The 14,225-nt window shown below is 37.5% G+C and overlaps 1 protein-coding gene across 1 annotated transcript in view; it reads left to right on the top strand.

Moving 5' to 3' along the window:
- The window catches only part of Membrin (golgi SNAP receptor complex member 2), a 41,124-nt gene extending 27,685 nt beyond the window's left edge, over positions 1 to 13,439 (top strand). The window contains exons 3-4 of the mRNA XM_081769811.1: positions 9,793 to 9,945; positions 12,832 to 13,439. Of these exons, the coding sequence (XP_081625937.1) occupies positions 9,793 to 9,945; positions 12,832 to 13,077 (399 nt within the window). The 3' untranslated portion in view covers positions 13,078 to 13,439. The remainder of the gene's footprint in view (positions 1 to 9,792; positions 9,946 to 12,831) is intronic.
- Positions 13,440 to 14,225: the final 786 nt, after the last annotated feature.

Below are 14,225 nucleotides of genomic sequence, written 5' to 3'. Positions count from 1 at the left end.
TTTTTTTCAGCCTTCACTTATTGTTGGACACACTTAGGGTCAGAGAAACAACGCATTGGTTGTTCTTTCTTTCGTTACCAGAGGCCCAGAATATATAGGGCTATACACACACGAAGAGAAGGAGAGAGACAGAAATTGCTGTTATAAAACTCCAATCCGTCGGGATCTTCATTGAGGTCATTGGTACCTCTCCGAAAAGAGAAATCTGCGGGATTGCAAATGTGCATTCGGTATCTGCTGTACTTCAAAGAAAACAGTAAAGAACAGTCAAGTAACAGTAAAGGGAGAGAGAGAGAGAGAGAGAGAGAGAGATGAGCGTATTTTTCTAGATTTTAGCTGCTGAAGAATGATGTGATTTGTTTACTATTTCGGTGACTTACGCGCTTCTCCAGTTTGCCACCAGTTTCCAGTTTACGGAAGGGGATGTGGTGTGTTAAATTATGGTTCCTGGCCTCTCAGGCTGGGGAAACTTTATTTGAACACATTTCTTCATCTTCAAGGCCAATGGTCTGAAAATTTTCAGCTTTATCAGAGGGTCTTTGGCGGCAATTATTTTTCATTTTTACAGTAAATAGCGATACTCGAGGAGTAGCGAAGGGGCCTATCGTATCGTTCTTTTTAGGTCAGAGATGTCATTCACCTACAAAACGGCTGCTAAAAATATTGAAAAGAGCAATAAAAGGACAACTCTCATGTCATTTCTTGTTCTTTTGCTGTCACTGAGTCACAAGCTTCAAACATACTTATTTTAATTTTAGCTATTTTTCAACCTGTTTTAAAACGTTTAATTCAAAACAAACGTTTCTTAGTGCTCTTTCCATCATCAAAAATTTTATAGTGATTTTTTTTAGGTAGAGAAAAGATGTAGGATACCATATCCGCAACTTTATCCGCTATCCGCACAGAAAAGAAATATATATCCGCAGATACTCATTTTGCTGCGGATATCCGCATCCGCGCAGACCTCTAATTATAACATAGTTCCTTTATTTCTCAATTACTCTTTGGTGAATATAAAAAATGACATTAAAATTCTTCGAATTCTTAAAAAATAATTATTGGTTCTGTATGTATCGAAGAAAAATAATCCTAGTTCGGTAGCATTACCAGCTAGTGTAGGGCGCGCGGTACAAAAATTAAACGAATCCCTTCAGTAGTTTCCAAGAAAAAGGTACAAGCACTTTTAGAGATGTGCTAAAAGTTGAGCCCATGCCATATGCCTAAAAGGCAAGATAGAGGAAAAAATTAACACAAAGATGCTGAACTTCTATACACATCTATCGACAAAAAATTAAGCTTCTGCAAGCACTAGCAAAGCGTGATTGGCAAATTTCTCGTAAACGGCCAAAAAACACGGACCCCCCCCCCCCCCCCTCCTTAATGTAAGTCTTAGTAATAGTGGTTATACTATTAAAGTAACAGTGGTACAAGGTAAGCAAAAAAGCTCTTTCTGTTCTAGAGCAGGATAAACAAAGAGCAATATAGTAGACGATACATACATTTAGTTAAGAAGTAATCTCCATCAGCAGCACTTTTTGCTAACGTCCCTGTAGTTGTGCAATACCAGGTGATAAAACTCGGCGATCGTGGATGCAAAGAGGTCCGTGAGTGCGTTACTCAGGTCTCCCTCATTTGCAAAGGATCTCCCACGGAGGTAGTTGTCGAGAGAATGAAACAGGTAGTAATCGTAGGCGCACAATGAATATGGTGCATGGCACAGTGTCTCCCAGCCAAGTTGCTGAAGGATCTCCTGGGAACTGTTTGCCACATAATACCTTGGCATTGTCGTGCAGGAACAGCACACCCTTGCGATTCACCAATGCCGGTTCCCTCTGCCGCAATGCACAGTGTACAAGCACTGTGCCCTTTGCAACTGCTGAGAATAGAGGTCAGTAGTGATGGTTTGGCCCAATGAAAGGAGCTCGTGATGCACCACTTGCTGTCACTTCCACCATACCCTTTCGTGAGGGTGCAGAGGTGGTCTTGAGGTGTGAGGAACAGGTTCACGTAGCGCTAACCAATGTCTGGTATGTTTGGGAGTGTCATAGAGGACCCACTTTTCGTCATCATGAGCAAGCAATCAAAGATGGATATGTTCAGGTGCCAAGTGAGCGAGGACAAACAGGCTTTATATAGCAGACAATTAAAAAAAAAAATAGTTGATAAAAGAATTTTTTATTTGATTCCAAAAGACTCATGTTTATCTTCCAGATGTAAAATAGCAGAAACACTTCCAATTAAGCCTGAAACCACTCACTATAGAGAAAAGCCTTTCACAGGGCTAATGCTTTATTTTGGTGGTCAAAATTCGTACTCCGCATTTAAAGCCTGCAATATTAAATGCAACAAAACTGACATTAGTATGACGAATCGTAATATATTGGGAACTTTTTTTTTTTTTTTAATTCATAGAATACACCTCTCATTTCCATCAAATCAGTATGTAAAATGAAAGGACCATGGTGTTGATATGTAAGCATGGGAGGCTCTATAATGTAGTCACAAAGTCACGTGCCCTCTACGAAGACAAATAGTTTTTCAAAAATAATCAATTATGGATATTTATTCCTATATACGAATAATTAAAGATAGAATAAAAATTATAGTTTTTTTAATATGGAGTGTGGTCTGTTTATGAATTTTCCTTAAATAAACGAGTTAAATCACGTCGTCATTATTCCGCAATTTTTTATTTATTTATTTAATTTTTCAAATTGGAATTAATATTAGTCACCCGTTATTAGTTACTAATTGATATCATTTAATGCGTATCTATTAAAATAAACAAAAATGTTCATAACTTAAAACCCGTAAAAGTCGAAAAATCATCGAACTAAGTTTTGAATAATGTGTTCAGGTACGAGAATATCGTTTAGTCTTTATTAATGTTCAGTCGATTCTCGATAATAATTATTCAGTAATACACATGTCAAATGAGTGTTTTGTGTAATCAAAGCATATATTAACTTTCCATTTGAATTCTAGTTTTCGATTTCATTATACTGTATAATTGAGCATGGATATACATATAAAATTTTCAGATAGATCTTGCAAGAAAATAATCCTTAAAAAATTTCATAGGAGGGTATTAAATATACAAAAGTAATTAATTTCGTTTGTCGTCGAGTTAAAGCTTCTTCAGCTATAAAATTTAAAAGAGAAAAAACTAATTTAAAAGGGAGGAGGGGGATACAATCGATTACAATAGAATGTATTTGTCGAAGCTTAAGTCTTCAGCTGCTCGGGACGGAAGTGAGTGAGTGGCCTCACCATACTTACGAGGGTTGGGGCAAAAGTCATGGCAACTATTTTTTTTCTTGCAGACATGTTTGCGGACCACAAACTTCTATATGTCATGTGAAAGTTCTGCAGGCATAGTGTGTATGCAGCACAACACATGACTCTGTGATAGCTGGTAGTAGTACAGTGCGTGATGTGAAATCAGTCAGTTGGTGAGTGTCGTGCGAGATGGAAGTAACCCGTGTTGAGTAGCGCGCTTACATCAAAATAGCCGTTCTCCGAGGGAGAAATGCGATGGAATGTCATAGTGAATTAGTGGAATCCCTTGGGAATAATGCCCCACCATACCGGACAGTAGCACGGTGGGTAGGAAAGTTTTAGCAATGACGTGTGTCAACCAGTGATTAGCAACGTTCGGGACGACCTGTCAGTGTGCGGACCGACGTGGTACGTGCTGTCATCGAGCGGCTCCTGTATGAAGACAGACGATGGACGCTACTGGATTTGGCGGAGGTAAATGGCATCGAGAAACGCACCGTCACAGGATATTGCGTAATGAGCTCCAACTACGCAAAATCGCATCGCGGTGGGTACCGCATGCACAGACGGAAGTTCAAAGGTGGATGCGTTATGCAATATGCTCGACCACCTTGCACGCTGGCAACAGGACGGCGATCAATTCTTGTCACGAATAATGGCCATCGATGAGTTTTGGGCCCGGGCATACGAACCAGAACTGAAACGTCAGTCCGCGGAGTGGCGACATGCTGGATCACCAAGGAGGCAGAACTTCCGTCAGAATCCTTCCCCAGTAAAATTGATGATTATCGTCGCTCATCGCGTATGACGTCAGGGGTGTCATTGTTTGCCACTTTGTTCCACATGGCAGAACAGTGACCGTACAGTACTACAGGGACTTCCTGGTGCGACAGGTACGAAGTGGCGTTAAGGAGAAACGTCCGGATCTTGTGGACACTGCAATAATCTGGCACGACAATGCAAAAGCACATATAGCAGAGTGTGTAGGGCAGCTATTGCGACGTTGGGGATGAGAAGAATTGGAACACCCACCGTACTCTCCTGGCATTTCCCTGTGACTTTGAACTGATTCGAAAGATTAAGGAACAACTACGAGGTAGGCGGTTTGCAACACGCGAGGACATTGCTAATGCTGTGCGCGAACAGGTGACCCGATTCACATATGGTGCGGCAAATTCTTAGGCGGATGGTATTCAGCGCCTCCCACATCGTTGGCAGCGTGTGGTGCAAGTAGCAGGGGACGATTTGAGGGTCTTAAGGCCCAGGTTTGTCATGTCAACTGTATGCGTACTGTGTTGTCATTCTTTTGCACCATGAAAGCCATATTGCCCTGTATACTACCGTAATAAATTAGTGTGTTACGATATTTCAGTGCTATTCGTTGTCCACATACGTAGTTAACACCTCGTCCTTTCGTCTGTATATGTCACATTTTCCAACCGGACTGGTATCTTCGAGAAAAAAAATAGTTGCCATGACTTTTGCCCCAACCTCGTATTTCCACCATAATTTCTTTTACAGGGTTCCTACTGATCTAGAGAAATCAATTTCCCTGACTTCCTGACTTTTCCTTACCTTTGGCAGGGAATTCCCTGCCTTTTATGACAGGTGTCGGATGACGTTGACATATAAATAAGGAATAAATAACGGTGAATATTTATATAAGAACATTTATTCTATCGAGACAAATAGTAGTCAATTGCTCATATGTACATTCCAGTTACCTCCCATAAAAATCGTCCATACTGTGATCATTAATATCTACCCACACACGTCTGACAGTCAATTACTCTGAAGATAAGATATTTCTTATACATTCATTTAATAATGACAGAGTTCTTTTAAAATATCCATATGCAGTTTGAAAGAGATCTGTTACTTATCCAATATTGCAATTATTAGATTACCTACGAACATTGACAATGAACTATGCTCCAGACTTTCTAGAAATCTGTATAAAATAAGTTCTAATATCGCAATATATGAAACTTACACATTCATTAATAAAATTTAAAAATAAATAAAAAAAAACTTACTAAATATCCGTATACAGTTTCAATAAAGTTATGTTACTTATTTAATACTGCAATTACTATATTACCTCGAACATCTGACACTGAAATATACACTACGTATGAGACATCTTATACAAAGTTTCCCTGACTTTCCAATTTTTTTCCCAGAGCTTCTCTGACTTGCACAATTTTGCCTGACTAGTAGAAACCCTGTTTCATAGCTAAGCTGATTTCTTGAATGTTTCGTAAATAACAAAGTAATAAATTTCTGGTATCTTAAACGTCCAAAAGACAAAATTTCATACAAATTATAGGCACTCCCCACCTCCTACCCTTGAAAAAAAAAAAAAAAAACTTTCCCTTCCCGCTCCGTAAACGATATGTTGTTTAAAATTCTTTGTTTATCCACTCTGGAAATGAAAAGTGAAAGATATGTTTAAAATTCGATAATACAGAGTGGCCAGGGACGTACGCAGGAATTTGTTTCGGGGGGTGGGTGAAACAAATACAATTTGAAACTAAATTATATGATAATTTCTAAAATTGTCCCTAAAAGTAGACTACATTTACAAAAAAGTCGGGATTTCGGGGGGGTCCGAACCCCAAGGACCCACCCTCTGCGTACGCCCCTGGGAGTGACCTATAATTATGTATATGATGTTTCAATGACTGTGGTAAAGACACTAGTCACATAACTTGAACATAAAATTTAATATAAATACAGTTCCCTCATGCTTTTTCTTACAAGAATTTTAATCTCTGTTCTCCATGGCATGGTCCACCAATGCATCATGCAAATCGATACATGGCTGAAGACGAAGAGCTACGTTGTTACAAGCGGCTTAACAGACCTCTGCTATTGTCCAGTGGAGCTCTTCTGTGATAGCTTCTCTTCGTTCGGCCAAATTACGTATGTAATGTTGATACACTTTTATTTTAAAACCCTAGCAGAAAAAAATCAAGTGGTTCCAAATCGGGAGATCGAGCTGGCCACTTCACAGACCCACATCAACTAATCCAGCTGTTCGGGAATGTTTCGTTCATCCTGTCTGGCATACACTAATGGTTCTAAGTCCAGGACCGTTATCCCAACTCTCAGGATACACAGTGTTGCCATATCGATTTTTTCCCCCAGAATTACAACTACAGCCAGTCAAACATCATATACATAATTATGGGACACCCTGTACGTAAGATTTTCTTCTTTTCCTATTTTTCGCGTAATTAAAAATCCTTGGTATATGTTTCTAAGTAAGATCACAAATAGCGAACACCCAGTAGACGATGTTAAATTGAGACTCAATTAGCAAACGCTGTTATAGTAGCTAACGCGAGCATCTGTGCTGCACGAAGTTTCGGGTTTGATTCGTGGAGGGAGAGCTTTGACATTTAAACGCATTACGGTGGTTCAGATTACACCTTAAACTGTAGATCTATGTCTCATGTAGGCTCGGTGCTGAAAATCAGTACCAAATTCCATCAACCAACCATATCAATTAACGAGTGTTTGCTAGTTGCGATCTCTCTATATACAGATACATACAAAGGATTTTTTATAATTTGCGTAATAGGAGAGAAGAATACTGTCAAATTTTAAACTCATCTTATGGCTTTTAATCTACAAGGTGAAAAAAGATTAAAAGATTCATGTAACAAGAAGTTTTGTTTAGACACATCTAGCAAGAGTTGAGGAGTAGCTCTAAATTGTATGCAGGTTTTGTCTTTGTGATGTTTTAAGGTGCAAGAATTTTATTTCATTATACTTACTACAGGGTTCCTACTAGAAATTAAATGTCGACTAAAAGGGAATTCGTGTTACTATTCGGTTCAAAATCTCTTGTTTTCGCGAATTCTGTCGAGGAATTTGAAGCTTAAAATATACAAAACGATAATCATGCCTGTTGTTCTGTATGGTTGCGAAACATGGTCACTTACTCTGAGGGAAGAACATAGACTGAAAGTATTTGAGAACAAGATCCTGAGACGAATATTCGGACCTAAGAGGAACGGGAATGGGGAATGGCGGAAACTTCATAACGAGGAATTACATAATTTATATAGTTTACCCAACATTGTTAGGGTCGTCAAGTCTAGGAGGCTTAAATGGGCGGGTCATGTAGCCAGAATGGAAGAAAGTAGAAACGCTTTCAAAGTCTTGACTGGAAGACCAATCGGAAAACGTCCATTAGGAAGACCTAGGCGCAGATGGGAGGACAATATTAAGATGGATCTCGCAGAGATTGGAATACAAAGTAGAAACTGGATGCAGTTAGCTAAGGATAGAAACTAAGGATGGAGAGCATTTGTGAATGCGGCATTGAACCTCCGAGTTCCATAAGCCATAGAGTTAGTTAATTAGTTAGTTAGTTAGTCAGGGGTCCTACTGGTCAGGGAAGTCAGGGAAAACTCACGAAGATGGTGCAGGTCAGGGAAAAAGACTAAAAATCAGGGAAATTTTATAAAATATATTTTTTCTACCATTAATTGTACACCAATTTCAGTTTAGCCAACCATTAATGATCACAGTATGGAACGTTGCTCAGATTTTTATGCATGGTAAGTGGAATGTACGTATGAGCAATTGATTATTATTTGTCTCTATAGAATGAATGTTCTCATATATAAATATTCACCGTTATTTATTTCTTATTTATATGTCAACGTCATCCGACAGTGTCATGAAAGTCAGGGAATTTCCTGCCAAAGGTCAGGGAGAAGTCAGGGAAATAGATTTCTCCAGATCAGTAGGAATCTTGTAGTAGATATGTATCCTATTGTATCAATTAGCAATTTTTCATTAACTAATTCAATGATTATTTTAACCAGCTCAATCTCAGATAGTTTGACTCATTAAACTAAATGGTTAATCCTATTACGATTAGCGGTAACATGTTAGTCAAGGAATTAGTTCCCTGAAAGAGATGTTTAAGTGAGGACATGATATTTCAGATCTGAATTCAGTAGCCAGGTCAGAATTTGGTCTCCAGGTTTTCGAGGGTTAACAAAGTAAAAGTCAAATACTCATCACCAAACTAAAATACAGTAAAACCTGCCTTCAACGGACCCTATATTAAACGGAAATATTTCACGGTCCCTTGAATATAGGGGCGAAAGAAGTGTTAGATTCCCTTCATTAAGCGGAAACTGTGTAATGCATACAACCGAAATCAAAATAAACCTTTTAACGAAAAAAAAAAAAATTACGTTCCGGATTGCAGCCTTTAGAAAGTTTTTAGACTTCCGTTGAGAGGTAAGTTACCTATATACAATACACTACATTGTCAGTGAAACAGATAGTGCAAACCGAAACAGACACAACGAATATATGTAGATACCTTAATTGAGAATTATATGGAAAATCTGAAAGGTGAAGTGGGTGTAGAAGAAGAGAAATATGACATTCAGCTGGAAGAAGGGTGTAGGATAAAGAATTACCAAGATGCTGATATAAGTTTAAAGGAACTGCAACAATTTGCCTTACGTCAAAATAACACTAATATATTTAATGTAGTTTTTCAGGTTAAAGTTTTTGTGTAAAGTTGACCAGCTATTCAGTAATGTGCACAGAAAAGTCTCCTTAACTATAGAAAAAATAAAGTTAATGTGTGTACAGTATTTTTTTCTGCTCATTGCAAGTTTTGCGTGTATTAACTTGTAGTGGAAATAAATACTGTAAATTGACTAAGGTACCTACAACATATTATTTTATCTTGGTATGTTTATTATATACGTGCATTTTTTGCATAGGTCTACCTTCGTTTACCGGAAACTTCTCTTTAACGGAAATTTTTGGGAGTTCCGTTCGATACCACTAAATACATGTTTTACTGTATTTAGTTTTAACGCTCTGTTTTAAATGGTATTTAACGGAATCTAACGTTTTAAGATAGTTGATACAAACTCTGTAATAAGGCTAGTAAGAGAATGGTTATCTTGAAGCTTTACTGGCGTCTACTATTAATCCAGTGTTCTCGGGATTGCTGCCAGATTGAGTGTTGCTGTACTGAGCTTTCGTTACCATATAGCGGCAACATCTTCAGAGCTCTAAAGATGTTGCCGCTGTATGGTAACGAAAGCTCAGCACAGCAACACTCAATCTGGCAGCAATCCCGAGAACATTGGATTAATTAAGAGAATTGTTGCTTATTCTGTATTTTCTGAGCAGGATGTCTAATACATCACGGTAGCTCCCAATTTACCAATTCATTGAGTGCTCGATTTCATTGTGTGATAGAAACCAGGAAACTTAAGTTATCGTATCGTGTGATTCTTTCTTCGTAAAGTAATTATTACGTTATTCCTTCTATCAGCTTACTGTATTCATAGGATACATATTTAAGACAAGACAAATCCATAGAGCGTTAGTCCTTTTATTTTAACTCAAAGATGGACGAAACATTATATAAAGATTTTTCCAAACCATGCAAGTACGTTCTTTACTTAATTTCTTGTTTATTTACTGTGATTATATTTATAATATAAATGTTGCATTTCGCAGGCAGCCCTAAGGAATATTCAACACGTGAGGTATCAAAGGCGCCAAGAAGAACTGGAAAGAGAAGAATTGCTCAGTCAACGGTTTTCTCCAAATTCTGAAGAGAACACGATGATTCTTATTGATCATTCGCTACAGCATCACACATCTTTACAGGTAGATATTGATTGCGTTACAAATTTTACCATTAAGAGAGAGTGAATATGAAATATTTAAAGTTAGTATTTAATAATGCTTTATCAATGAAAGCTGAAAGTTATTTGTTCTGTTTTTGAGTTTGTCCGGCCAGTGTGCATGTTACCTTCAGTTATAGCGTCTCGTTACCAATAAAAATAGCCAATATATGTGAACAAAGAGCAGCTTAAACAAGAATCTTGTGGAAACTTACAACACAGTTGTCCATTAACCTCGCGTGACCGGAGGAGCCGCGGTGACCCAGTGGTAGAGCGTTCACCTCTGGTGCATGAGGTCCTTGGTTCAATCCCAGCTCGCACCAAGTGAGCTTTGTGGTGAACAAACACCGTGTGCGTGGGTTTTCTTGGGGTTCTGTTTCCTCCCATTTTTTTCATTCCACCATTTAATTTATTTCTCATCATCATCGTCTTCTTTAGCCTAGTCGGCATAACCGTGGGACGCAAAACTTAGATTTCATTTCATTTTTTCGCGTGACCGAGATTGAACCAAAGACTCCTTACACCAGAGGTAAGCGCTCTGGCACTGGACCACCGTTACCCCGAAGTAAGAATCGTGAGGTAGTATTTATTAATTTTACTTTTTTTAAAAATAGAAGTTATTAGTGAATAAATCAAGTAATTTCTACACTTCTGGTTAGAACTAAGGTACAAAGTTCGAAAAGTTACTTTTCAGTTCCAGACTAGGTATGTTTGCTAGGTAAGAAGAGCATAGGCAGTATATGATTCATGTTTATCCAAAACGTTTACTTCCTTTGCTTACCCTTCTTGTGTTTATTCTCTTAAGTTTTTGTTCCGAAAATTTAAAACCACAATTACAGTATTAAACAAAAATTACATTTAAAAAAAATACAATTTTCTCTTTCATTATATTGTTTATAGGTTAACTTGAAAGATAACCAGTGTAACTTCCACTGCACCGGAAATACTGACGGATGTAACGTCATCCTTGACTCGTCCATAGCGGATGTCATCTTCAGCCTTTTTCATGAAGGGCTATAAGGGTGTTTCAAAACAACATCGACAACGTTTGGGATGTGATTCCTGATACCAAGATAAGATTTTTATAGAGTGAATTTGACTATGGGCATATAACCTCAAGTACTCAGCAACTACCTCTATAAAAATTGTTGCGGAAGTACCGCAGGATTCTGAAACTTGGATATTTGGTTAGGGCACATACTAGTTCCTAAGTGGTGTTGACCCGACTGCGATAGGTCCCATAGTTTTAGAGCTATAGACCTTTAAATTAATTTTTTCATGTTTTCGGCAGCCTATAACTCCGAAAGGAAGCATTTGTGCACCCAGGTTGGTCTATACTTTTTGTCTTATCTTGGTGTCAGGAATCATCTCCCAAACATTGTCGGTGTTGTTTTGAAACACCCTGTATTTACTATGTAATATACCTCTCTCAAGTGACATGAGAAAGAATAATTACTCAAAAAAAAAAAATGGGATGCACATCAATTGTTTAAAAAAGAAAATGTCTTCTTATCTAAGGCAACCAGCAACACACAATACTTAGAAATGGTTTCGTAGTATTGATAACTCCTTAAGTTCCAGTGGTGAAAGTTTCGTTGCTAAATAAATGACACTGTGACCAATGCGACTAATATTTTGACACCTATTAGCAAGGGAAAAGAAAATAGTCTTCAAAAATTGTTTGTTTTCGTCACTCTTCACATTTCGTAATAAAAGGTAATAGATATTACTCTGTGAACTTAAACACGCTCTTTCTTCATCAGGACTGTATTAAGCTACATGCTTTTGCGATTAATTGTACATAGGAATGACCAAAACAACCTACAAGAATTAAAGCACATATTAGGGACACTAGCGGAGAGGATATCTCTGCGTCTGGTGAGAAGAGAAGAGGGGGAAGGAGAATCAATACGTATAGGATATTATGTAATGAATTTACACGTATAAGATATGAGGTACATATTTCATTATACATTATTATTTAATTGATAACACAGCCACAACACACACACACAGACACACACAAAAGTTCTGTTCAGCGGACCCCAGAGTAATGGATTTGATATATTTTGTTGCACAGAATCCAAATTTCGAAACCAGGAAGATCGATCGTGTCAGTTTTTTGTTACGGGCGAAAAACTTTAGCGATTTTGGATAGGGAAAATACACGTAATACAGCTATGAAAAAAAAAAAAAACTTCGGAACGCAAGGTATGGATTGATGTATTTTGTTTCACAGAATCCAAATTTTGAAATCTCAGGACGAATGACCATATCACTTGTTTTATGGGCGAAAAATGTGAGCGATTTTGGATAGGGAGAACACGCGTTTTCGCCCGTAAAACAAAATTCAAAATTGCTCAAGTTTTTCGCCCATAGAAACATTTGACATGGTTAATCATGTTGGGGTTTTGAAATTTGGATTCTGTGTAACAAAATACATCAAATCCATTACCCTGGGGTCCGCTGACAGAAATTTTGTTTATTGTATGGCTATGTTACGTGCATTGTTCCTATCCAAAATCGCTTAAGTTTTTCACCCATAAAATGAATTGAGACGGTCAATCATCTTGGGGTTTTGAAATTTGGATTCTGTGGAACAAAATACATTGAATCCCACCCTTGAGTCCGATATACAAAACTTTTATTTCTTTGTTTGTTTGTTTGTATATATATATATATATATATATATATATATATATATATATATATATATATATATATATATAATTGAACATGCTTCCTGACTTTTCTTTCTTATGGTTTAAACATTTCGAGCATTAAGTGTTAGTATCTTCTCTGTTATCTAAAGTTTGCAAACTGATATGAACTGTAATATTACTAATACAATATTATATATTTTTTCCAGAATGCCAATCGAAATGTGGACGGTATGATTATGTCTGGTGCAGGAATCTTAGAAAGTTTACGGGACCAAAGAATTACTATGAAGGGAGCTCATCGTCGTATGATGGACATAGCCAACACGTTAGGTCTTTCCAACACAACGATGCGGTTTATAGAAAAGCGTGCTTACCAAGACAAGTTTATTTTGTTTGGTGGTATGATATTAACTTTGATAATTATACTTCTGGTGGTTGTGTACTTGAGGTAATCGAACATATGAGGACAAGTGAAATGCTCATGGTACATATATAGTGTTCCTGTTTGTACCCAATAATGACGTCTGCTGGTAGTAAGGAATGATTAATCACCGAATCTTTTTACCATACAGGGTGTATGTACATATATATATATATTACCAGTTTACGGAAAGCTTCTGATTGGACTAGCATCCCGTTTATTGTGTATATACTTGCTGATAATATTTTCCATGTTATCAACGTTTTGTATTATATTTTTAATGTTAAAAAGAATACAGGGGGCTGAAATATCCTATTATGTAAGAGGTTTTTTTTTCAATGGTGTACATAATCTGCACTATTTATGAATGAAAAATATATTTTTATGAATGTGTTTATGAATTTTTACTTAGAATTGAACTAAAATGTTTGGAGTAGGCGAAGAAGAACAGTGATTTGAAGCAGTTCGCCTAGAAATTTTGTAAGTAAAGTTTTCAAGAGAAATAACTCTAGGCATTTTCTGGTACGATGCGCTTTATTTATTTATTAACGTATTCACGAGTATTTGTGGTGTTCAGTTCATTATGTAGAGACCAGGGATGGCCATTTTGCAGCGGAACTGACTCGGACTGAGGTTCACTGTCAAGGGATCTCGCTCGCGCTTATTAATTTCAATGAGATTAACGCTTGTTGAGACTTGCACTTGATCGAGCTTCGAGTTGCTATCCTGAATAAGACTTACGCTTATTAATTTCATTGACCTCGAACTCACTGTTCTCACTGTGTGCGTGGGTTTTCTAGGGTTCTTCCATTTCCTCCCACTTTCTTCATTCCACAATTTCATTTTTCATTCTCCTTTAGCCTATCTGGCATAACCGTAGGACGTAAAACAGACTTAATTTCATTTAATTTAATGTCCTCAATGGCTCTGGTTCATTTCTTCGTCGCACTGACTAACCTCATTGGGGCTTAGCTCTAACTCGCTATCCACTTGTAGGACTAGTGCTCGGACGAATCGATCTCAATTGCTGATCTCGAGAGCCCAGCTTGCAAGCTTGAGTATCACTGGTAGGGACCTGACACGCAGAAAGGAGATTTTGGTATAATGTACTTTATATTTCTTTATTCAACTCACCGTTATGGACATTATGCAAAAATGATGCAAAACTATTGGAAGCTT

Source organism: Thermobia domestica, chromosome 8, assembly GCF_964235325.1.
Source record: "Thermobia domestica chromosome 8, izTheDome1.hap1.1, whole genome shotgun sequence".
Classification (NCBI taxonomy): Eukaryota; Metazoa; Arthropoda; class Insecta; order Zygentoma; family Lepismatidae; genus Thermobia; species Thermobia domestica.
The sequence above is the reverse complement of the archived record's forward strand: the minus strand, read 5'-3'. Positions and strand labels throughout refer to the sequence as shown.